This window comes from Fistularia commersonii, chromosome 23 (genome assembly GCF_037954325.1).
Source record: "Fistularia commersonii isolate RoL2024-O1a breed Wild chromosome 23, RoL_Fcom_v1.0, whole genome shotgun sequence".
Classification (NCBI taxonomy): Eukaryota; Metazoa; Chordata; class Actinopteri; order Syngnathiformes; family Fistulariidae; genus Fistularia; species Fistularia commersonii.
The window spans coordinates 972,501-997,500 of NC_141306.1; the positions used below are offsets into that span (position 1 = coordinate 972,501).

General features: G+C 35.0%; 1 protein-coding gene across 11 annotated transcripts in view; it reads right to left on the reverse strand.

The window, feature by feature from the left end:
• Positions 1 to 25,000, reverse strand: part of vav2 (vav guanine nucleotide exchange factor 2) — a 138,166-nt gene that overhangs the window by 9,508 nt on the left and 103,658 nt on the right. For 3 of the 11 annotated variants that reach the window (XM_086170891.1, XM_086170889.1, XM_086170899.1), the window contains exons 5-21: positions 18,160 to 18,265; positions 17,831 to 17,845; positions 16,739 to 16,837; positions 14,349 to 14,417; positions 13,972 to 14,072; positions 10,805 to 10,904; positions 10,626 to 10,721; positions 8,437 to 8,505; positions 8,210 to 8,296; positions 6,433 to 6,521; positions 6,224 to 6,356; positions 5,958 to 5,972; positions 3,789 to 3,898; positions 3,027 to 3,128; positions 1,346 to 1,434; positions 1,162 to 1,175; positions 1,047 to 1,065 (exon numbers count right to left, since the gene is read on the reverse strand). In XM_086170891.1, the coding sequence (XP_086027017.1) occupies positions 1,047 to 1,065; positions 1,162 to 1,175; positions 1,346 to 1,434; positions 3,027 to 3,128; positions 3,789 to 3,898; positions 5,958 to 5,972; positions 6,224 to 6,356; positions 6,433 to 6,521; positions 8,210 to 8,296; positions 8,437 to 8,505; positions 10,626 to 10,721; positions 10,805 to 10,904; positions 13,972 to 14,072; positions 14,349 to 14,417; positions 16,739 to 16,837; positions 17,831 to 17,845; positions 18,160 to 18,265 (1,313 nt within the window). The remainder of the gene's footprint in view (positions 1 to 1,046; positions 1,066 to 1,161; positions 1,176 to 1,345; positions 1,435 to 3,026; positions 3,129 to 3,788; positions 3,899 to 5,957; positions 5,973 to 6,223; positions 6,357 to 6,432; positions 6,522 to 8,209; positions 8,297 to 8,436; positions 8,506 to 10,625; positions 10,722 to 10,804; positions 10,905 to 13,971; positions 14,073 to 14,348; positions 14,418 to 16,738; positions 16,838 to 17,830; positions 17,846 to 18,159; positions 18,266 to 25,000) is intronic. The other 8 variants (XM_086170898.1, XM_086170900.1, XM_086170890.1 and 5 more) reach the window with 7 other exon arrangements.

Consider the following 25,000-nt stretch of genomic DNA (forward strand, 5'->3'; position numbering starts at 1 on the left):
GTGATATTATATTATCCGTGACCCTGAATGCAGGATAAGCGGCGGACGATGAATGATGGCTATTTTATTACATTATAATATGTTTTTGATGATATGATTTTATTATACATTATATCATATTATGTGACAATATATCTCACTTTAATATATTATAATACCGTGACCCTGAGTGCGAGATAAGCGGCAGAGGATGACTGTATGAACGTAAAATATATTATTATATTATATTATTATATACTATATTATAATATATTTTATCTTCTTATATAATATCTTTGTCATTTTATATAATATCTTCGTATTATATGACCACGACCCTGAGTGCAAGATAAGTGTCACATGATGACTGGATGAATGAATAAAGTTATCTTATCTTATCTTATAATATACTAATAATATATATATATTATATATATTGTCTTATATCATATTACTGCAACCCTGAGTGCAGGATAAGCGGCAGACAATGAATCTATAATGAATTATTAAATGACATTGTATTATATTATTATAATATCTTACATTATATTATTGTATATCATATTGTATTATAATATATCTTATTTTCTTATATTACCGCAACCTGAGTGCAGTATAAGTGGCAGATGATGAGGGTGAATGAAAAAAATATAAAAATATAAAAATATAAGAATATCATATTATATTATATTATATTATATTATATTATATTATATTATATTATATTATATTATATTATTCATTCATTCATTCATTAACTCAATCATGTCATGCAAACACAACCTGGGAGGAAACCCTGAGGAGCCTCACACAGACGCGTGAAAAATGTGGAGGAGAAGAAGAAGAAGAAGAAGAAGAAGAAGAAGAAGAAGAAAAAGAAGAGAACTTCTTGTTTTCCTTCTTGTTTTCATATGTAATACCACCTCCCGCCACTAGATGGCAGCAGAGCTCTGCAACACTCTCCCCACCCCACCCCACCCTCCACCACACACACACACACACACACACACACACACACACACACACTTTCCCTCCTCCTTCAGGTGGCAGCAGAAGATCTTCCTTACCTGAGGAGATGCCCGGCTCCTGCCCAGGAAGGAGAGAGAAAGAAAAAGAAATACCAATATAGGAGGCATCTCATCATCTGGACCAGGACGAGGAGCTGGAAGGAGGAGGACTCACCATGTCATGAGGATCTGGAAGCAAAGCAGGTGAATAAATGGAAATAATATATTAAAAAAAATACATTTATATATTATATTTTAATTTCTTTATTTTAATATTATATATATATATATTATTTATCAGTTTATGATAAAATAAAAAATAATATAAATCATATTTAGTCAGGGAGAGGAGGACCTACTGATTCTGCAGATGGTGATGACCTCCAGACACTCCTTGTGGGCGCCGGTTCCACAGCGGGAGCAGAAGTAGCCCTGGTAGAAGATGCCCCTTCACGCACACACACACACACACACACACACACACACATAGTGTAAAGTATTTGAAAAGTACAGCAACACTGCAGTGGAAATAAAATAAAACGATTTATAATAAAGGAAATGTAATGATGCTGAGTACAATAAATAATAATAATCATAATAATAATAATAATAATAGTAATAATATTAATACTTGTTTGAATATAATACTACCAGTAATAATCATTATAATCATAAACCCATGCCTACAAATGGATTCTTTCAAAATATATTTTTTCATTCTTCATTATGAATCATGATTCATTATTATTATATTGTCATTTGAATTGTTATTATATTATCATTTAAATTGTTATTATTATTATTATCATTATTATTTTTATTGTTATTATTATTGTTATTATTATTGTTGTTATTATTATTTTTTATCATTATTATTGTTATTATCATCATTATTATTATTATTGTTATTATTATTATTATTGTTATTGTTGTTATTATTATTATTATTATTATTATTATTATTATTTCACTACCATAAGCATTTCTTCTTTTCTTCTTCTATTATCATCATCTCCTTTTCTTGCTAGACTTTTAATTACCTCCCTAATTTTGAGTTTATAACCTTTCATTATATTCTTTTAAAGTGCCGTGGGGTCTTTTATTATATTGGTTGTTCACATTTTTTAATGGAAAAAAAACATGCCAAAAGAAACAAAAATCAAATTAAAAGGACATAAATATAAGTTTGGAAAACAAATCAATAAAATAAAGTCACATGGAACAGGAAGTGCCACAAGTCCGGATGTGTGTTTGGCGCTAATTAGCATGTAGCATGAATGTAGGTCAGTTCATCCAGGGACGGGGGGGGTTTAGTGGGTCAGTGGCGTTTTACCCGGGTCTGCCTGCAATGAAGAGGTGTGTGTGTGTGTGTGTGTATGTGTGAGTGAAAGAGTGTGTGTAAGCGTGTGTGTGTGTGTGTGTGTGTGTGTGTGTGTCTGGGGAGGGGATACAGCTGCGCCATCATGTAGAACTGACAAAATTATGAAAAAGGAGATACAATCAAATATGTCTGGATTTCATTCAATTGTTATTATTATTATTATTGTTGTTATTACATTTGTTATTGTTGTTGATGTTAGTAATATTATTATCATTATTGGTAATTTTGTTATTGTAAAAAGTTATTTTTATTATTGTTATGAACACCATTATTATATTATTACTATTATTGTTATGATTATTATTATCAATATTGCTGTTATTACTATGATTTAAATCATTATTATGATTATATTAATATAATTGATTTTATTCTTATTATCATCATAATTATTGTATTAATAGTTACTATTTTTATTATTATTACTATTATTTTCATTCTTATATTATCACTGTTAATTTTAAATTATTATTGTTATCACTTCTATTATATATCATAATTATTGTATTAATAGTTACTATTATTACTGTTATTTTCATTCTTATATTATCACTGTTAATTTTAAATTATTATTGTTATCACTTCTACTATATCATTATTATCGTTATCAATATTATTGGGATTAATATTGTTATTATCACTATCGGTAAGTGTGTTACCTGAGCAGCATCTTACAGGCCCTGCAGTTGGTGTTCTTGTCGAAGGTGTGCATCTGGAAGTTGTGCTGGTTTGCTGTGGCTCGTTCAGGTTTGATGTTTGACCTGGAGGAAACCATGGACATTCATAATAATAATAATAGTAATGATAATAATTATTATTATTATGATAAGATGAAGAAAGTGTCTGTGAAAAACCAGCAATAACCTTTAAAATCTGGAACTGCAAAAAAGGAAATGAGGTGCCTTAATAGGTAAATAATCATCAATCATCAATCTATTCTATCAATAGATAGAAACAAAAAATAAGTTATTCTGTAAAAAAGAATAATAAATAATAAGAATAAGAACAACTTTATTTATCCCGAGGGAAACTGTTGTGCCAGAGTTTCAAGTAAAACATAACAATAATAAATAATAGTTGGAAGGAGGGAGAAAATAAATACAAACTACAAATACGAGCGTTTATATGAATATAATAACATAAGATGGAAATGAATAAAAGTAATGAAATGAAATAAACAAAAAAATGGCTTTGCTTAATATAAAATTAAAAAAAAAAGATAAAAAAAACTAGTTGGATACAAAAAAAAAAACATTTGTGTCAGCAAAAATAAATGGAATAATAAATATTTTCTCAAAAAATCCTGGAAAATCATCCAAATAAAATCATTTCAATTATTTTCATATCCATTGCATCATAATAAATACCCATAAATTCGCGTGTGTGTCGCCCCCCCCCCCCACACACATACACACACTTACATGGCCATCTCAAACTGCTCCATCCACTTCCTCTTGGTCTCCTCGGTCTTGCAGAAGAACTGGAAGCCCTGCTTCCCCTGCAGGTGGATCAGGTAGAAACCGTACGACCACTGGGGGGGGTTAAGGGCGGGGGGGGCGGATGGCGATGGCAGAGACACACAAAGATCGCACTTTTTAAATAAAAGAAATAAAAAAAAATAAAAAAAAAAGAATTCAACCGAGAAGCCCCAGGACGAGCGGAGTTGAAAATAAAAAAGAGAGAAAACCAGGGTGTCGGTGGGGGAGGGGAGGAAATTACAACATTAATTTATTTTGTTTTGCTGGGTTGGATTTTTTTGTTGCTGATTTCCTGTCACATTGTTTTTTTTTTTAATTTCATTTGTTTTTGCAGCTTTTTCAGGCATATTAGGTATTTTTATATTTCAATTAAAAAATATTTAAAAAAAAAAATGATGTTAAGGTAAAGTCAGCTTTATCGTTCATTTTTTTCAAATTCATTATTTTTTTAATTTTCACTTGTTTTTGCAGTTTTTTCAGGCACATCAGTTATTTTTTGTATTTTTTTTAATATATATATTTAATATGAAGTCAAATTCATCTTTATTTTTAATATATCTGCATGTCCTGCTGTCTCAAATTCATTATTTTTTAATTTCACTTGTTTTTGCAGCTTTTTCAGGCACATTAAGCATTCTTATATTTTGATTAAAACACTTTTTTAAAATTATATATTTGATGTTAAGTTAAAATCAGCTTCATTGTTCATTTTTTTCAAATTCATTGTTTTTTAATTTAACTTTTTTTGCAGCTTTTTCAGGCACATTAGGTATTTTTATATTTTGATTAAACCGCTTTTTAAAAATTATATATTTGATATTAAGTCGGAGTCAGGTTTATTGTTCGTTCTTTTCAAATTCAGTCTTTTTTAAATTTTCACTTGTTTTTGCAGTTTTTTCAGGCACATCAGTTATTTTTTGTATTTTTTTTTATATATAAATATATATATTTAATATGAAGTCAAATTCATCTTTATTTTTAATATATCTGCATGTCTTGTTGTTTCAAATTCTTTTTTTTTAATTTAACTTGTATTTGCAGCTTTTTCAGGCCCATCAAGCATTCTTATATTTTAATTTGAACACTTTATAAAAATTAATATATTTGATGTTAAGTTACAGTCAGCTTTATTGTTCATTTTTTTCAAATCCTTTTTTTTTAAATTTTCACTTGTTTTTGCAGTTTTTTCAGGCAAATCAGTTATTTTTTGTATTATTTTTTTATATATATTTAATATGAAGTCAAATTCATCTTTATTTTTTTAACATATCTGCATGTCCTGTTGTTTCAAATTCATTTTTTTTTATTTCACTTGTTTTTGCAGCTTTTTCAGGCATATTAAGTATTTTTATTTTAATTAAAAAATATAAAAAAAATTGATATTATGTCAAAGTCAGGTTTATTGTTCATTTTTTTCGCATTCATTATTTTTTAATTTTCACTTGTTTTTAAGTCAGCTTATTATTTTTTTTCAATTTTTTTTTTTTTTCACTTGTTTTTGCAGCTTTTTCAAGCACCTCATATATTTTTATATTTTAATTAAAAACATATACTTAAATAAAAAAGCAATCTATTAAACATGAAGTCACAGCTTTTCTTCTAATTTCTCGGCATTTCCTGGACACACAGAGGGACGGAGAAGATGTTTCTCACCATCCCACTGTGACGTGAAATGAACAAAATTAATAAAATAATGCTAATAATAATAATAGAGTGCGAATTAGCATTTAAGCACTTAAAACTGGTTTTAATGCGATTCAAGAATTTAATCGTCATTGTGCAGCCAATCAGCTCCCGGCTCGGAGTGTGCGCGGGATAAAAATAAATAGACAGAAAAAAAAAAAAAGATTATATAAATAGAAGAAATAATTTTAAAGATTAAATTACAAAGGGGGTAATAACAAAAAGCTGGTTAATTGGTTTCCAGATTTTACTAATAATTAATATGAGATTATTCAGTGAAATAAAAACAAAGGCTCCCATGCTGTCGGCGAAGAAAAACAAAAAAAAAGAAAAGCCCCAAAAACACACACACACACACACACCCGGGTGAACGTGCGTGACCCTTGACCTCCCCCCCCCCCCCCCGTGAAGATGAGTTTTTGCGCTTACCATTTTTCCGCTCGACTGGCAAGCATGCAAAAAGAAACACCAGAAGAAAAAAGACCCGGTTACAACATGCAGTGTGGCGACGCATGCAGCGGCACGCACAAAAACACACACACACACACACACACACACACACACACACACACACACACACACACAACTCAAAAACTACACATCCATGAGAAGCCATGTTGGATGGAGGGATGGACGGCGACCCCCTCCCTCCTCCTCCTCCTCCTCCGTCGTCGCCACGGCGACGGGAGCCTCACCTTCTTCACGTCCCTGTTGTTCATGGGGTCGTCGGACATCTTGTAGGACTGAAGCTCGATGATCTCCTTCAGCTCGTAGCTGTAGCCCTTCCTCTTGCAGACGATCACCACCTTGTCGAAGAGGAAGATGTACCTGGGAGGAGGAGGAGGAGGTGTGACGATGGAGGTGGAGATGCGGGAGGAGATCCGGGAGGAGACGGCGGACTCACCGGTCCTGCTTGGTCCGGTTGACGATGGAGCAGACCTTCAGCTCGCCGTCGATCTTGGGCCGGCCGTACTCCTCCAGCTTCACCTGCTGCTTCAGTGGACACGTTTGGGAATAAAAAGGATAAATAAATGAAGCCGGAGGACGTTTGGAGGACGGATGGAGGTCCGAACTTCAACCAGGACCTAAACTGACCTCCTGCTCCTTCATTTCAATGTAAGACGTGTTGGTGGGATGAATAAATAAATGGCGGAATAAATCCATTTTTAAAAATGAATAAATTCACTTTGAAGGAAATATAAAGAAATAAATCAATTTTGAAAAATTAATAAATAAGCAGGAGATTAATAATCACCCTGGATATTGATGTATTGATTATTGGTAAATAATTCATTTGATCGCCAGCGGTTCAGTTAGAAATAAAAAAGAACCCTAATAAACAAACTGTGTTATTATATTCACTTTTATTATGATAATTATGATCATTATTGCCATTTTTTTATTTTCCTACTTATTAGGTTAGAACTAATTTCACATTGTATGTTGTAAAATACTTTATAATATGTATTATGTTGATTGGATAAATAAATATACAAATAAATGTAATAAATAGATAAATTAAATACTTAAATAAAAAAAACTAATTTGAAAAAAAGGAAGAAATTATTAATTTTTTCTTAAATCAATAAATCGGCAGGAGATTAAAAAGGCGCCTGGATATTGATGCACTTATTATTGATAAATAAATCATTTGATCACCAAACTAGAAGAATATTGATTTTCACTCTACAATTAATAATAATAATAATAATAATAATAATAATAATGATAATAGTAATAATAATAATGATAACACAAATAATACTTGTGTTTTATGACTAATTTAATTATGATAATTATGATAATTGCTGCAATTTTTTTTATTTTCCTACTTATTAGGTTAGAATTAATTTCACATTGTTTGTTGTAAAATACTTTATAATATATATTATGTTGATTGGATAAATTAATAGACAAATAAATGTAATAAATAGATAAATTTAATAATAAGATAAAAAAATCATTCAAAAAAACAAATAAAGAAATGATTTTTTTCTCTTAAATCAATAAATCAGCAGGAGATTAAAAAGATGCAGCGATTATTGATCACCAAACTAGAAGGATGTTGATTTTCACTCTACAATTAATAATAATAATAATAATGATAAATAATAATACTAATAATAATAATAAGCATGATAATAATAATAATAATAAAGCAAATAATAACTGTTTTATAATCAATTTAATTATGATAATTATGATTATTGCTACCATTTCTTTTCTTTTCTTCCTCTCACTATTCAAAATCTTACTTCCTGCAATGTGTACTTATAAGTTAGAATTGATTCACATTGTTTATTTTAAATATTGTATAATATTCTATGTATGCAGATACTATATGTCAAATTGTTTACCTCTAGTTTGTTTTCTCCACTTGGAGATCACTTTCCAAACAAGGAGGAAAATGAATGTCTTTATTATTTATTATTTTTTCTGTTTTATTTTATGAATAAACAAATTTATCTCATTTTATTTTATTTTATGAATTAATTAACTGCATCTAATTTAATTCTAATACGTATTTAATATTTTTGTTTTGTTTATTTTGTATATTTTATATGTTGTGCTGCTGCTGCTGCTGCTGCTGCTGCCTGATGATTGATGGGATCAATAAAGTGCATTAATAAAACAGAATAAATTAAAAAGAGGAGGATGAAGAGCGAGGTGACGACCCTTACAAGGTTCTCGATGGAGCTCTGGAACTCGCTGATCTTCTTCAGCGTCTCGTTGTCCCTCTTCACCTCGTTGATGTACATGGCCAGGTCCTGGAAGGGCGACGCCGAACAAAACAAAAATATAAATATAATTTAAAATATTATAAAAAATACCAAAGGAAAAAAAAAAAAAAAATTAAAATAAAAATAGAGATAAATGGAATAATTATTTTAAAATGTTTAATGAGGACCTGCATGGCCTCCAGAGCCTCCTTCAGCTGCTGCCTCTCCGGCCGGTCCGTCGAGTGGCTCAGGAGCTCCTGCGGAGGAAGAACCTTCACTTATTCATCTACTCATTTATCTGCCCATCCTCGGGGAGCGGCGAGAGGTGTTAAAAAAAGAAAACAAAGGGGTCTTTTTGCGTCCTTGGTAACGAGTTTCCACGGTAACAAGATGGCGGCTATAATTCGTTGTTGCGTCGGAGTAATAATATGAACAACAATAATAACAATAATAATTATTATCTGTTCATTTTTGTTGTTTTTATTGTTCTATTCTCTCTCTTTTAAGCGCACACACACACACACACACACACACACACACATAGTGTTGGTATCCATGACAGCCGTGTCGTGTTTTCACCTCGGCTAACATCAACACACTCGCGCAGATATCGACTTTTACTTTGAAAGGACAGCAAGTTCCTGCAGCGACGCGGCCTCAGGTGTGACTGGACACACACACACACACACACACACACACACACACACACACACACGCAGTGTGAAGCTGTGAACAGCCGTGAAATGGGGTGTGTTTGATGTGATTACTCCACGCTTGATTTGGCCTCAGTGCCTCGCTGCTGAAGATCCTGCAGGGTGGACACACACACACACACACACACACACACACACACATGTGCACCCGCACACACACACATGCACACTGACATACACCTGAGTGCATTACACGCGCCGCCCCTCATCCATAATTTAGCGGTCAATTAATCATACAGGACATTACAGGGGGCGGCCATTTTGTTTTTCCGATCACCCCGGGGGGGGGGGGGGGGGGGGGGGGGGATTATTGATCGATAGAAAATGTCACCGAGTGAGTGAGCGTGGAGAGAAAACAGGAAGGAAACCATCGTCAAACCTGTCATTTGGACCTGATTAGATTCATTCATTCATATATTTAGTCATTCACTCATTCATTATCTTTCAATCATGCATTTATTCAGTCATTCATTCATAAATGCGTTTATTCATTCATTTATGGATTCATTCATTCATTCATTCATTCATATATTTAGTCATTCACTCATTCATAATCTTTCAATCATAAAATCATTCATTGATTCATTCATAAATGCATTTCTTCATTAAGTCATTCATTCATGTATTCATTCATTCATGTGTTCATGTATTCATTCATTAATACATTCATAAATTTAGTTCACTCATATATTATTTTTTTCACTCATTCACAAGTCATTCATTCGTTCATTCAATTATTCATATATTAAATTCATGCATTAATAAATTCATCCAATCATTCATACATGCATTCATTCATGTATTCTTATATTTATGGATTTAGTCATTTACTCATTCATTCAATCATGCATTAATTCAGTCATTCATTCATAAATGCATTTATTCATTCAGTCATTCATTCATGTATTTATTCATTCATGCATTCATACAATTAGTCATTCATATATTCATTTTTCCACTCATTCATAATTATTCATTTTCTCATTCAGTTATTCATATATTAAATTCATGCATTCATTAATTCATACATTCATACAGTTAATTAATTCATCCAGTCATTTATACATGCTTTTATTCATTTATGCATTCAGGCATACATTCATGTATTCATTCATTCATTTATGTGTTCATGTATTCATTCATACATTCATATATTTAGTCATTCATGTATTAATTTTTTCACTCATTCATAAGTCATTCACTTGTTCATTCAATTATTCATATATTAAATTAATGCATTAATTAATTCACTCTGTCATTCATACATGCATTCATATATTCATGGATTTACTCAGTCACTCATTCATTCATTCAATCATGCATTCATTCATAAATGCATTTATTCATTCATTTATGGATTTAGTCATTCATTCATTCATTCATTCATTCAATCATGCATTAATTTAGTCAGTCATTCATAAATGCATTTATTCATTCTTTCATACAGTAATATATTCATTTATTCATACATTCATATATTTAGTCATTCATATATTCATTCTTTCACTCATTCATCCGTTCATTCAATTATTCATATATTAAATTCATGCATTCATAAATTCACCTTGTCATTCATTCATGTATTCATATATTCAGGGGCTTATCTTGACATCACGGACCCCCAGACATTCACCCTTTCATTCAGACCTTCTGGTGTTCCTCACCTTCAGCAGCAGGTGGTACTTGAGGACCCTCTGCATGGGAACCACCAGCAGATCCTGCAGCTTGAACTTCCCCTCCTGGACCTTCATGGTACATTCCTGCAAACACCCGCACGCCTTCAGTGGAAGCTTCCACCTTCACTCGTTCATCGCAGAGACGTTCACGCGTCTTCTTCGGTTACCTCCACTTTGATCCTGACGTCCTCTCTGGAGGCGATGAGCTCGTCCAGGGTCTTCTGGGCGTTCTCCATCTGGCTGCAGTACTGGCCGTAGATCAGCAGCCTGCAGAGGACCACATTCATCCATTCATCCAGGTCCAGGTCCTGATGTTCTCCAGAACGTCCCACGGCTAACACCCTCTTCCTGGGCGTTCTTCTCCTGGCTAGTCTGGCATGGAGGGCGTGGCTACTTGGGGACAGTTAGCATGGCTAGTTTGAGCCAATCGACTTGGCTAGTTTAGGACAATTTTCATAACTAGTTGGGGATGGTGGATGTGGCTAGTTGAGGACAGTTAGCAGTTAGCATGGGTAGTTTGGAACAATTGGCATGGCTAATTGGGGTAGTGGACGTGGCTCATTGAGGATAATTTGCAGGTAGCAAGCCTAGTTTGGGACAGTTAGCATGGCTAGTTTTTGGCTTGGCTAGTAGGAGATAGAGGGTGTGGCTAGTTGAGGACAGTTAGCAGTTAACATGAGTAGTTTGGGACAGTTAGCCTGGCTAGTTTGGGACAATGGGCTTGGCTAGTTGGGGATAGAGGGCGTGGCTAGTTGAGGACAGTTAGCAGTTAGCATGGGTAGTTTGGAACAATTGGCATGGCTAATTGGGGTAGTGGACGTGGCTCATTGAGGATAATTTGCAGGTAGCAAGCCTAGTTTGGGACAGTTAGCATGGCTAGTTTTTGGCTTGGCTAGTAGGAGATAGAGGGTGTGGCTAGTTGAGGACAGTTAGCAGTTAACATGAGTAGTTTGGGACAGTTAGCCTGGCTAGTTTGGGACAATGGGCTTGGCTAGTTGGGGATAGAGGGCGTGGCTAGTTGAGGACAGTTAGCAGTTAGCGTGGGTAGTTTGGGACAATTGGCATGGCTAGTTGGGGTAGTGGGCGTGGCTCATTGAGGACAATTTGCAGGTAGCAAGCCTAGTTTGGAACAGTTAGCATGGCTGGTTTGGGACAATGGGTGTAGCTAGTCTGGGACAGTGGGCATAGCTACTTGGGAATAGAGGGCAGGGCTAGTCGGGAACAGCTAGCATGGCTCGTTTGGGGAAATGGACATGGCTAGTTGGTAACAGCTAGTGTTGCTAGTTTGTGATAATGGACATGGCTAGTTGGAGACAATTAGCATGGCTAGTTTGGGACAATGGATGTTGCTCGTTGTTGATTTGGGGCATTGCTAATTGGGAACAGTTAGCATGGAGGGACCTGGACCACAATAATGGAGGACAGAGCATGTCGCCGCTAGTTTGACGCTAACATTACCCGCTTCGCGACAATCACACTTTCTCTCAGCGAATTCCTCGAGAAAAAAAAAAAAATCACAGGCTCTAAGCTAATCCCAGGAGCGGCGGGTCATAAAATGATAAAGTGTATGAGTGTGTGTGAGTGTGTGTGTGAGCAGAGTGAATGAAAGTATTATATTATTGAGTTATCTGAACAGCATGAATAAGTAATACTGGGATATTAATCTCAGGGTAACATTTGGAGGGGGAGTAGAAGGGGGGGTATCCTCTTCCCTCGTCTTAGCAGTCGGCCAATCAGATGACGGCGCTCCCCCCCTCCCCCCTTTGGTGGGGCGAGGAAGCTAATGCTGCGTTCATTAGCGCTTGCGCTAGCGGCTCCAAATGTGGGGGTTTAAAAGCCCCCACATTTGGGGAGAGTGGGGGGGCTTTGAACTCCTCACTGGCAGAGTTAAAGCCCCGCCCCCTTCCACTGAAGTGTTAGCATTCGACGGCTAAGCTAACTCCTGCGTTCCTGTTTGGCATTGGGGCAAATAGGATGTCTTTTTATTATTTTTTTAATTAATCATTCATTAAACCAGTAAATCCAGTAAACAAACTGATGTTTTGAGAGGATGTGGGAGGAACATGGAGAACCCAGGAAGGAGAACATGGAGAGAACCTGGGCGCGAGAACATGGGAGCTCCACATGTGGAGAACCTGGTCGACCAACTAGAACCTGGGATGTTCAAATGCGAATCAATTCTAATCAATGCTGTCGGACCGCCGTGGGAAGGAGACGTAGAACATAGAGAACCCGGCGACGAAAATCAAACCTGACATCAAAGCACGCGCTACATGTTAGCATAGCCTCGCTGTGGCGGCCATTTTTTTCCACTGTAATGATGCTAACATAGTGCATGTAATTCCAAGGAAATTGTGCAATTTCCAGGAGGTGTGCCCTGGGCTTTCACACCACACACACACACACACACACACACACACACACTTAGATGCACGCACACACACATTCTTGTAAGTCATTCATTGAGGGACTCTCCAAGCATACAAGTAGTGACAAGCGGCGCAAGAAGTTAATAGTCTTTGACATGAAGCATGGGGACCCCCCGCTTCCCTGCGCCGCCCCCACGCCCCTCCACCGCCACCTCCATCCAACGTAACACACAGGAAATGGAGAACATAAATGGAGCAAACCGCCGCCGCCGCCGCCGCCGCCGCCGCCGTCGCCGCGGGATCCAGATTACTCCGGAAATGAGGCGAGGAAATGTCGCAAATGAGGACACGGACAAGAGGCCACTCGAGGCGCCGCTCCGGTTCGCCGACCGTCCTCTTCATGGAGGTCTTGCCACCACCGCCACCACCCTCGCCGATCCGAGCGACGGTTGAAGATAACCCGCCCCCCCCCCCCCCCCCCCCCCGCCCAGACCCCATCAACCATCCCCAGGTGGCATTTCCGTTGCGGCATTTCAGCTCCGCGGCGAAGCGGAGGAGACAACGGACACAAGTACATTGTTGTTAAAGGTCGGTAGCGACGGCGAGCTCTGGTTTCCACGCCGTTGGGGGGGCGAGGCGTCCGATGGGTCCATAATGAGGAAGGTGGGCATGTCAATCAGGCGGCGGGATCTGCAAATATAATGAGTACGTTTCTGGAAATAGCTTCGCCGCCGCTTGGAGAATGTCAGCGAACGTCAAGGACCATTTGTTCACGAAGAGAAAGGTGGCGGACGAGTCGCTTGTTCATTGGGTCCACCAGAAAGGGGGCGGGGCTTGACCCCGCCGGGTCAGCTGTCAATCACAGAGACCCCCGAACCATCATTCTCACCACTGTTTCTGGAGGTGAGAGGTAGGAAACCCCGGAGAACATCCAGACTCCACCCCAAACCTCCGGTAGGACCCACCTCTCCTTGAAGTCCAGGAAGATCTTGCCCAGGCCGCTGCCCCCGGCAACCATGTTGAGGTCGATGGCTCTCAGGAGGGCGAAGTGAACTTTGATGACGTCCTGGGAGGCGACGGGCAGAAGGTTAACCTTCAATACCGCCTTAAATACAGTCACTCGACTTAATACCGCCTTAAAAAGTAATGCACTTCTATCGATTTAAATACAATCACCATCCTAAATACCGCCTTAAACTCATCAATACTACCTTAAATGCAGCCACTCTGCTTCATACCGCCTTAATTGGAGTCACTCAATATCTGCCCGATAAAGTCAATCTCCTTAAATACAGTTTCTTCTATCGAGGACGTTGGACGTCCATGCTAGTTGTTCGCTCACCTCCAGGTTGACGAAGATGGCCTCCATGTCCTGGGAGCTCAGGATGAGCCTGAGAGGAATCATGTAGTTCTGGAGAGGAACAAACACACATTTACATAAACAAACATACCTTAGCGTAAACAAATATGAATAAACATAACCTAATACATTACAAGTACCTGACACATGTTAGCGTAAATAAACTTTAATGTATTTCTTATTCTCCCTCCTTCCTACTATTATCTATTATTGTTATGTTTTACTTGAAACTCTGGCACAACAATTTCATTCGGGATAAATAAAGTTGTTCTTATCTTATCTTATCTTATCTTATCTTATCTTATCTTATCTTATCTTATCTTATTAGCAATAACATACACATTAGCATGAACAAACACATTGGCATTAACACTCATATATTTGCATAAATGTATACAAAGACACACACACACATATTAGGATAAACACACACATATTAGCGTAAACAAACACACATTAGCATGAAAAAACACATTAGCATGAACAAACACATTAGCACAAAGAAAAACAAACACACACACATTTGGGTAAACACAGACAAATTAGCATAAACAAACACACATTAGCGTAAACAAACAGATTAGCAGAAAAACACACACAGACACACACTCACATACACACACTCTAGCATATATGAACAAACGAAGAATGAAATCATGAAACGGAGAATATTAAGTACATTTTTATCGTAAAGACACCGATTTCATTGACTTTACTGGACAATTTGAGAAATTAGCATTATTGCTAATTAGCCTTTTGGACTTTGTAAGCCCTGCCGCTTTAGTCCACACAACATAATGAAATATCACATCACAACTCTGACGTCTTGTCGCCATGGAAACACATGACATCACTGAAAAAGGACCTTTCTTTAAAAAAAACTTTCTAGAAGTTGCCGTCGAATGTGGTGAAGGCAGCGGAGTGTGCTGTCGTTGCCATGGTAACTTGACACTTTTGAGAAAAGCTTTTTTTTCTTTTTCTTTTTTTTTTGGAAGATATTCAAAATATTTGTTATTGTGTAACAACACGGTAATAACACGGTAATAACACGGTAATAACATGGTAATAGCCCTGCCTGCACCTGGAAGAGGGAAAAGCCTGTTCTTGCATTTTTACGCTTGTCACATTCCATCACGATAATAACAACAAACAGACCGACGGAGGGGCGATGAAGAGACGACGGCCTTTATTAAACCCAACTCAATTAAGGCTAACGATCCCTCTGATCTTGGGAGGGTTGTTTGTTTCCCGGCCGGTGCGAGCAGCGCCGCCGCCGCCGCCGCCGCCGCGCACATTCTCTTTTAATGAAATTAGCCGAGCCGATGATTTGTTGCCGCGGGAGAATGTCACGGTGGAAAGTGATGCGTCCGCAGCTCCGACGGCGGCCGTAACGCGGCAGGGAAAGCGTTAAATTAATTTAAAAATTTGTGGAAAAAAAAAAACGCCCCTCCGACCCCCGAGGATGAGCTTGAATAAAATAATAGGATTAATATAATCAGCCATGCACACTCATTAGTTGAAGAAAATATTTCCTTCAGTCTGAAAATAATAATTTTAATTCAAATTATAACTATTATTATTTATAGGGCTTATTAATTGATTTAATAAATTACGAATGAACTCCTCAAGAAAATTGAGTGGATAGATAAATCAGTAAAGATAATAAATATGAAAGATAAAATTTATGAAATATATTGAATAAAACAAATACAATAAATATATGGAAGATAATAAACATATTTAACGTAAGAAATAAAACAAATATAATAAATATATGAAAGATAACAAAATATATTAAAGTCATCAAACATAATAAGTATATTAAATTTTTCAAAGATAAAAATTTATTTATTGTATTAAATATATACATTGTCTTAAATATCATATTTTAAAGGACTTTATTATAAAATAATGGAGTATATTATTTCAATAAATATCAGTACATTGTAGTAGTTAGTAGTAACTTACATGTAGTAAGTAATTTATGGATTATTTTTGTGTAACGAGCTTCACGGCACCAAAACATTGAGCCTCGACACATCGGAATTAATGAAATTAATTTAATTTAATTACCTCTAATTAATCTTTTAATTTAATTCACTTTAATTTAATTGAATTAACTATATTTATTTATCTGTATTTGTGTTGCAGCTTATAGACAAGTGTGGCCTATATATGTACACTTATATTTATTTGGTTAATTTTATGATGATGATAATAATCGTAAAATGAATGATAGTTTATTACATGCAAGTACTTGATTATTATATCAGTAAATGATTCCTGAATGTACTTCAATCCGTCTCCCACGGCGACCAGCACAGTGCTAACGCCGCGAGCTAATGGCTAACGGCTAACGAGCTAAGCTCCACCTTCTCGATGTCCTCCAGGGTCTTGTAGTACTTGGCCTCCGTCTCCTGGATCTCCACCAGGCAGCAGTTCCTCTTGTCGTCCTCCGTCATCCCCATCTTCTGCATGCACACACACACACACACACACACACACACACACATCTGAGGGCTTGGTGGGAAACACATCATTATGATAAAAATAAAAAAGGAATTTATATAAAAAAGGTTAAAAAAAGCAGGGGTGGTCAGGAGGAGGCCATCTGAAGGTTCCTAGATTGAAGTTGGAGATATAAGGGTTAAAATCTGTGGTAAAGAAAATAAAATAAAATTAAATGAAAATAATTTAAATAACTAAACTTAACTAAAATAAAATAAAAATAATTAAAATAACTAAACTTAAATTAAAAACTAAAATAACCAAAAAAAATTAAAAAAAAAAAACTAAACTAAAATAAGCAAAAGTAATACAAATAATTAAGATGAAAAACTAAATAGAAAAACAAAACTAAACTAAAATAAAAATTGGAAAAACGTAAAAATGATCCAATTAAATGACAAAAGTCAACTGATGAATTAAAATAAAATAGCATCAATGACAAGATAAAATAAGAGATATAAAATAGAAAAGAAAATCAAAGAAAATAAATGAAAGAAAAAAAATCAAATTAATGAAACAAAGGGAATAAAAAATAAAAAACACACACATATATATATATATATATATATATATATGGAGATGTAATAAATATATATATATTAATATGAAATGCTGTCTTCACAACACCACAATTAAAAAAAAAGACAAAATCAAAGTCTAATAAAATAAATACAGAAAAGAAAAGAAAAGAAAAGAAAAGAAAAGAAAAGAAAAGAAAAGAAAAGAAAAGAAAATTGAATTAAACAGAATGAGTATTCAGTCCACCCTGTAATGAATAGCAGGTAATAGCGATCAATGGTGACCTCAGCAGGGGGGCGGGGTCAAGCTTGCAAATGTCAGTCTCCTATTGGTGCAGCAGAAAAGGAGGGGAGGGGTGTGTGTGTGTGTGTGTGTGTGTGGGGGGGGGTCATGGGTGTGTAAAGGTCGGGGAGGTCGGGGGGGGCAGCTGAACTCACCTGCATGTATCTGATCTGCAGCATGAGGGAGGCAAAGCAGTGCAGGTCAGAGGTCAGAGGTCACGTAAACACACACTCACACACACACACACACACAGACAGTGACCCCCCCCAAAAGCGCTCACGCCACAAATAGAATCAGTGTCTGATTTCATTTGAAAGTATATGCAATAATAAATAAACATTTTGTTGTTGTTGTTGTTGTTGTTAACTTTAAGTATAAACCCGGTGGGCCGAACCAGGAAGTGGAGGTGTGTGTGGATCGAGAGAGCGTTGGAGGGCCGCCGCCGCCCGACAGGAAGTACCCCGACCCCCCCCCCCCCCCTCACCATGGGCTGTCGTACTTCCACCTTGATGATGTCCTCGTAGATGTCGTCGCCGTCGTCCTCGCACGGCACGCAGTCGTAGATGTCATCCTCGCCGAGGTCGTGCTCGCTGCGGGGGGGAGTTAGAGCCGCTGAGTTTCAATTTTCTTTTTTTTTTTTTTTTAAGCGGACACACTTTATTTTATGACTTAGAATTTTTGTTGTATTTTACTAAAATACGTTTTTGCCCTTTCAGGAATTTTATGCAATTTTTTTGTGGTAGCTTTCATATTTTTTTTTTAAATATTAATTTTGAGGCTGATTTTTGGAAGTAAACTTCTTGATAAGAATCAAAAATCAAAAATGTTTTCATAATAATTGATATAGTTATTATTATTGATAATTGATATAACTATCATATATAATTTTCCATTATCAATTGTAATTTATATATAATATGTATAATTTGAGCTAAATTGATGGGAGATTACTTACCAAATATTAATATTGTTTTTGTTTATTAGGTGAAAATGATTTCATGCCAAAATTTGGTTTATTTGCTTTGTTATTATTATTACTATTATCATTATTATGTTATGGACGATATTTTTTCCAGAAATAGCTAAGAAACATAATTATTGTTGACAGACTGGTTGTTTAGGATGAATTCATAAATATATAAATGAATGAATGAATGACAACAATCAATTTGATTATTCAATGATATTCTAAGTGTATTATAAATGTCTGAATTTATTTATTTTAGGTGATTATCAGAGGGAAACATCCTGCATCAAATGTTGGTTATTTTTTACTAAATATTAAAATAAATGGATGCTAATCGATAACAATTAATAACTGATAATAATAATGATAATAATAATCCATAATCATTCAATATGAATTATTGTTATTTAGTGAATCGATAGTATTTCGCGTTAATATTCAAATTTAGTTGATATTTTTTGTTTTTCATGCACACATATTTTGTTTATTTGCTTTATTGTCATTATTGTGTTTTCGACTATTATTATTAGTAGTATTATGACTATTATTACTATCCTCTAAACATTTTTTACCCGAAATACTTAGAAACGTCCTCAAGTCTGGTTGTGTGTTACAGATAAATGAATGAATATATGAATGAATGAATAACAACATTAAAAGTGTAAAGCTGAAACAGGAAGTGGCTCCGTCAGACGCGCAGCCTCGTCGCCATGCCGACATCATGGGCCGTTTGAAGTTTTAATTGAATGTGTGTGTGTGTGTGTGTGTGTGTGTGTGTGTGTGTGTGTGTGTGTGTGTGTGTGTGGGCGGCTTCCGCAGAGACTGACGGGGTGAAACGGGGGTCGGGGTGTCAGAGTGTCGGGGTGTCGAGCGTGGGAGGGAGGACGCTTTTTATATACTTTTTATGTTCTTATAAATACATAATATTATGGATGCAGAGAAATAAAAAATATACTGGTGATGTTTCTTTCATCTTCACTATTCATTAATCTGTGACCCCACCGAGAACACACACAAAACACACACACACACACTTAAATGCGACGCAAATAGAAGAATAATAATATTCAACAATAACAATATCTGAAATAATGATGGAGAAATAATTACTTTGATTATACAATAACAACTGAAACAGCTAAAACAACAATAATAATTAAAATATAATAATAATAATAGTAATATCTGTAAACAATGATGTAGAAATGACTATGATAAAATAATAACCTTATAAACTAAAACAATAATATTACTAATGATAATACTACTACTACTACTACTACTAATAATAATAATAATAATAATAACAATACTACATACTGTTTTCTAGTGATATCTGATAATGATTAGATATAATAATAATAATAATCATCATAAAAATAATAATTATTATAATAATATCTGATCATTATTTCATTATATCTGAAAATAAGAATTATCATTCTCATAATATCTGTAATAATGGTGTTTGATGATAATATTAATAATCAAAAGGATAGTAATGCGGTACTGATAATAACATTATTAGAATTTATTAGAAATTATAATAATGATAAAACTGATAATAATAATAATAATTAGTTAGTCATATACAATTTGATAATTCAATGAAGCAGAAACAATAATAATAATAATTAATAATACTAGAATAATAATATCTTATGAATGAATGATGAATGTAATGAATGAAAATAATGAATGTTTAAATAAAGAGAGAAAATAAAGAAAAGGCCCAGAGTGGAATGCGGTTGTTGTTATGTAATTGAATGTAATTACCAAGATACCAATCGCAGAGATGTTAATCATTTCCACATCATTGATTATTGATCGGTTCATTGCAAAAAAAAAAAAAAAAAAGAGACATTTCCCAACCTTCATCACCTCCCGTTGCCAGGGCGACGCCGCCACTAATTACAGCATTATCGCCCCCGATATCTGGTAAGTGATGTCATCAATTAATCGATCGGCCTTTCGAGTCGTATTGATCCGCTCGGAGCCGATGACTCAATGGCGGGGAGGATTTTCTGGGGTTTGTTTTTATTTTTATTCCATTTCATTTGTTCAGAAGAAACCTTGACTGCTGCTAATTCACCACATCGACATTAACGGAGTGTGTGTGTGTGAGTGTGTGTGTGTGTGTGTTTGCTGTCCGTCGACGCAATCACGACCTCCAAATCAGGAGCCGCCGCCGCCGCCGCAGGGAGGCCGTTAAAGACGCTGCTCGGCTGCTGTTATTACACCTTAATTGACGGCTAATTACACTATTAAGCAATTTAATGAGTCTTAATGCGGCGGGTCGTTAGCAAACGCGCTCCTCGAACCCCAAAACTCCACAATATCTTATTTCACTTTGAGTAAAACTTTAAGCTTGTTTACGAAAGGGATGCCTGTTATTAGCTGTTTATTACCACGCCGTTAAACGGAACGCTATGGCCGCGTCTTATTTTATTTCCCGTTTCTTTTTTACCGCGGTATTTATTGAGCTAATTTGCACCTTTTATTTTCCGATCCAAGGGTTTGTTATTGATTTCCATATATGGGCAAACAGGAAGTCATCGAGAGGACGCATTCATTAGTGAAATAGCAAAATAAAACTAACTTCAATTGAATTAAAAGAATTAAAATTATAATTCAAAATGAAAAGGATTTAAATATAATTAAACTGAATTAAATTAAATTGATTCACACTTAAATGGAATTAAATATAATTAAACTGAGATAAATTAAATTTAATTAGGGTTAAATTAAATTAAATATAATCAAACTTGATTTAAATTAATTCAGGATTAAATTCAATAACCATCCATCTTCTGCCGCTCATCCTGCGCAAAATTACATATAATTACACTGAATTAAATGAAATTAATTCAAAATAAAATTGGATATCACAAAAATGTATTTAATTACATTTAGTCTATATGACATTAATTAGATTTATTTAAACTGACTTAAATATATTGAAGAAAATATCATATGAATTAAATTGTATTAATTTAAGTTTAAATTAGAAAATATATAATTACACAGAACTAAATTCAATGACTTCAAAGTTAAATTAAATATCAAACTGAATTCAAATAAATGCATTCAAGATTAAACTAAATTAGATATAGTTAAACTAAATTCAATTAAATCCAAAATTAAATAAAATCAAAAATTAATTAAATGAAATCAATTCAGAATTAAAAAAATAAAATAAAATAAAATGCAAATCAAATAAAAACTAAATTAAATATAAACTGCATTAAGTCAATTAATTTAACTTTTAAATTGAATAAAATATAATTACACATAATGAAATTCAATGATTTCAAAGTTAAATTAAATATCAAACTGAATTCAATTAAATGCATTCAAGATTAAACTAAATTAGATGTATTTAAACTGAATTAAATTAAATCCAAAATTAAATATAATTAAAGTGAATTAAATGAAATCAATTCTAAATTAAATAAAATATTAATAAAATCACATGACTTCTTTCCCGGAAATCAAATTCACATCTGAAAATAAACATTCTATAACTTCCACGTCCCTTTCAAAATAAAACGCCGCACTTCCCGCCACGCTATTAAAACCCGTCGCCCCGGCAACAGCAACAAAATAAAAGGGGGGGATTTTATAAATAGGAAGTCATGTGACCGACTTGATTTTTTTTTTTTTTACAAAATAAAAGCGCGGGGAGAAGCTTCACCTCCAGCTTCATTTGGTGTAATTTCTCTGGAGCCTCGTGAAGGTTTGGCGTCCGCAGAGCGACCATCACTCCAACCCTCGCCAAATAATCCCGCCCTCCCGGCCCGACCACCAATCTTACAAAATGAAACAATCTAATAATAATAACCATCATAAAAATAAATTGGAGTGAATGAACGAGGAGCCGGAGGCCTTTTTGCGGGACTTCCTGTTGCCACGGTAACCGAGAGCTGGCCGGAGTTTAAGTTGCTGTCGTTTTGAAAAATGCACACACACACGAACACACACACACACACACACACTTAATCTGATATTTGTTCTGCGGAAATAATTGTTCCTTTGTTTTGTTTTTTTCTGCAAATATATAATTTCTGGATTTAGATATTTTTTCAGATTATTTATTATTGATAATCAGTGACTTATTACTGAATTTTAGGATTATTATTAAAGATTATCAGGTGCTTGACTGCAGATTATTACTTACAGATTATCAAGTAATACAGATTACAAGATCATGTTATTACAGACAATTAGATTATTGATTAAAGATGATCATATAATTGATAACAGATGACTTGTTAATTTATTGTTTTAGATGATTTATTATTGATAATCAGTGACTTATTACTGAATTTTAAGATTATTATTAAAGATTATGAGGTGCTTGATTGCAGATTATTAGGTACAGATTATCAAGTAGTACAAATTACTAGATCATGTTATTATGGAAAATTAGATTATTGATTAGAGATGATCATATAATTGATAACAGATGACTTGTTAATTTATGGCAAATGATCAGGAAATTTCAAACATTTATTATGGGATTTATTACAGATTATTAGGTAATTTTGAACAATTTATTGGGTAATTTGCAACAAATTATTAGGTAATTTTAAACAGAATATTCAATTATTTTTGACAGATTATTAGTAATTTTATCACAAATTACTAGGTAGTTTATTCCTGATTATCAGGTCATTTATAACAAATTATTCTGCAATTACTACAGATTATAAGAGAATGTTTTGCTCGTTTTCTTTCCCTTTTATATTGGGGTGTTTTTCCCTCTTTTGCAGGAAAAATGGAACCCGGATTGTAAAATTAATCCGGGCGCTAATCCGGAATTAGCCGTCTTCTCGGACGACAACAACAACAAACTGACGCCCTGGAAAAAAAAAAGAAAAGGAAAAAAAATGCGGATCCTAAAAGGAAGCATGTCTGTGTTGCCATGGCAACAGGCAACAGGCAGAGCGACGGAGGCTCGGGGTGTTTTTCTCTGAAGCGGCGTTTTTGCGTTCGGCGACGGCGACTCCGTTTCCGGCCGACGAGGCTCCTCCCCCATGCCACCCGCTCGTTAGCCTAGCTTAGCATAATTAATTCACGGCCCGTGCCTGCCCTCTGCTCCTGTTTGCCTCGCAAGATGGACGTTAAATAAGTACTATGTCTTCCGACAAGCTAACATGCTAGCATGCTAACTTTTGATATTGCTATCTCCATAACGCGTTGTGAAGATACGGACTGAATTGCGGGATGTCTATTTCTGATTAGTTTGGCTAACCCTTGAGCATTTGCTAATGTTCTCTGTGCTAAGCTAACCAGAGACAGGGGTTTCGTAATCGTCACTTTCATATCAAAATCTCAAAACGTCGTAGCATGACAGCTGATGGAACATGTAATTGGGTATGTTTGATGGTGCTAAGCTAGCACTTCTCACAGGTGACTAGCAGGGCTCGTAATCAAATAATAATCTTACATTAATATTTCATAACGCTATGGATACATGAGTCACGACATGCACATAAAAGGGTTCTGATGTCACAAAAACACGTTTGTTGACAACTGATGCAAGCTAACACGTACCAGATCGTGCTGCGCTAGCTGGGGTTATGAAAAAATGATTCCACATTATAATTTCATAAGTGAACAATTCACAAACACGTAGATACAAGTGTCTTCAGCGGCTAACACACGTTGCTATTTACCGTGCTATGCTAACTAGCATGAGCTGCAATGAAACTGTCATGTCATGTGAATGTTTCATGAAGCGCTGAATGAACGGGTCACAATGCAGAAGTAATTTTTAGAATTTAGATTTTATGACATTAGAAACGGACGGGCTCAGAGTTAGCATAGGCTAAATTTACTATGCGAAGCTAAACGGTGGGGGTGTTATGAAATAATCATTTCGCATTATAATTTCATTACTAAACAAGACAGCAAGATGAGCGTGTTTTGAAGTTGATGGATGTGCTTGAGAGGATTTTTGACAGAGGTAAGCTAACACTTACCATAGACTACTATTTGCTGTGTTTTGCTAAGTAGCATTAGCTTGGAGGAAATTTGATTCAAAAATTTCAAGAAGTGGATTAAAGAGCCACAATGTGGACATTTATTTGAAGAATTTAAAAGAGTGCAAATGTGATGACCAGTGACAGATGTTTGCTAACATTGACTACGTGCTACCATTTATTGAGTTGCGCTAACTAGCATGAGGTACAATTTAAATAGCTGCGATAAGGCATTGGATAAATAAATCTCAATGTTGATAAATAGGCAGTCGGAATGTCTTCATAATTCATAAGTGGCAACCAGCAACATAGGCTACCATTCATTATGCTAAGCTAACTGGCAGAAGAGGTACCTAGCAAAGCCAGAGGCACGA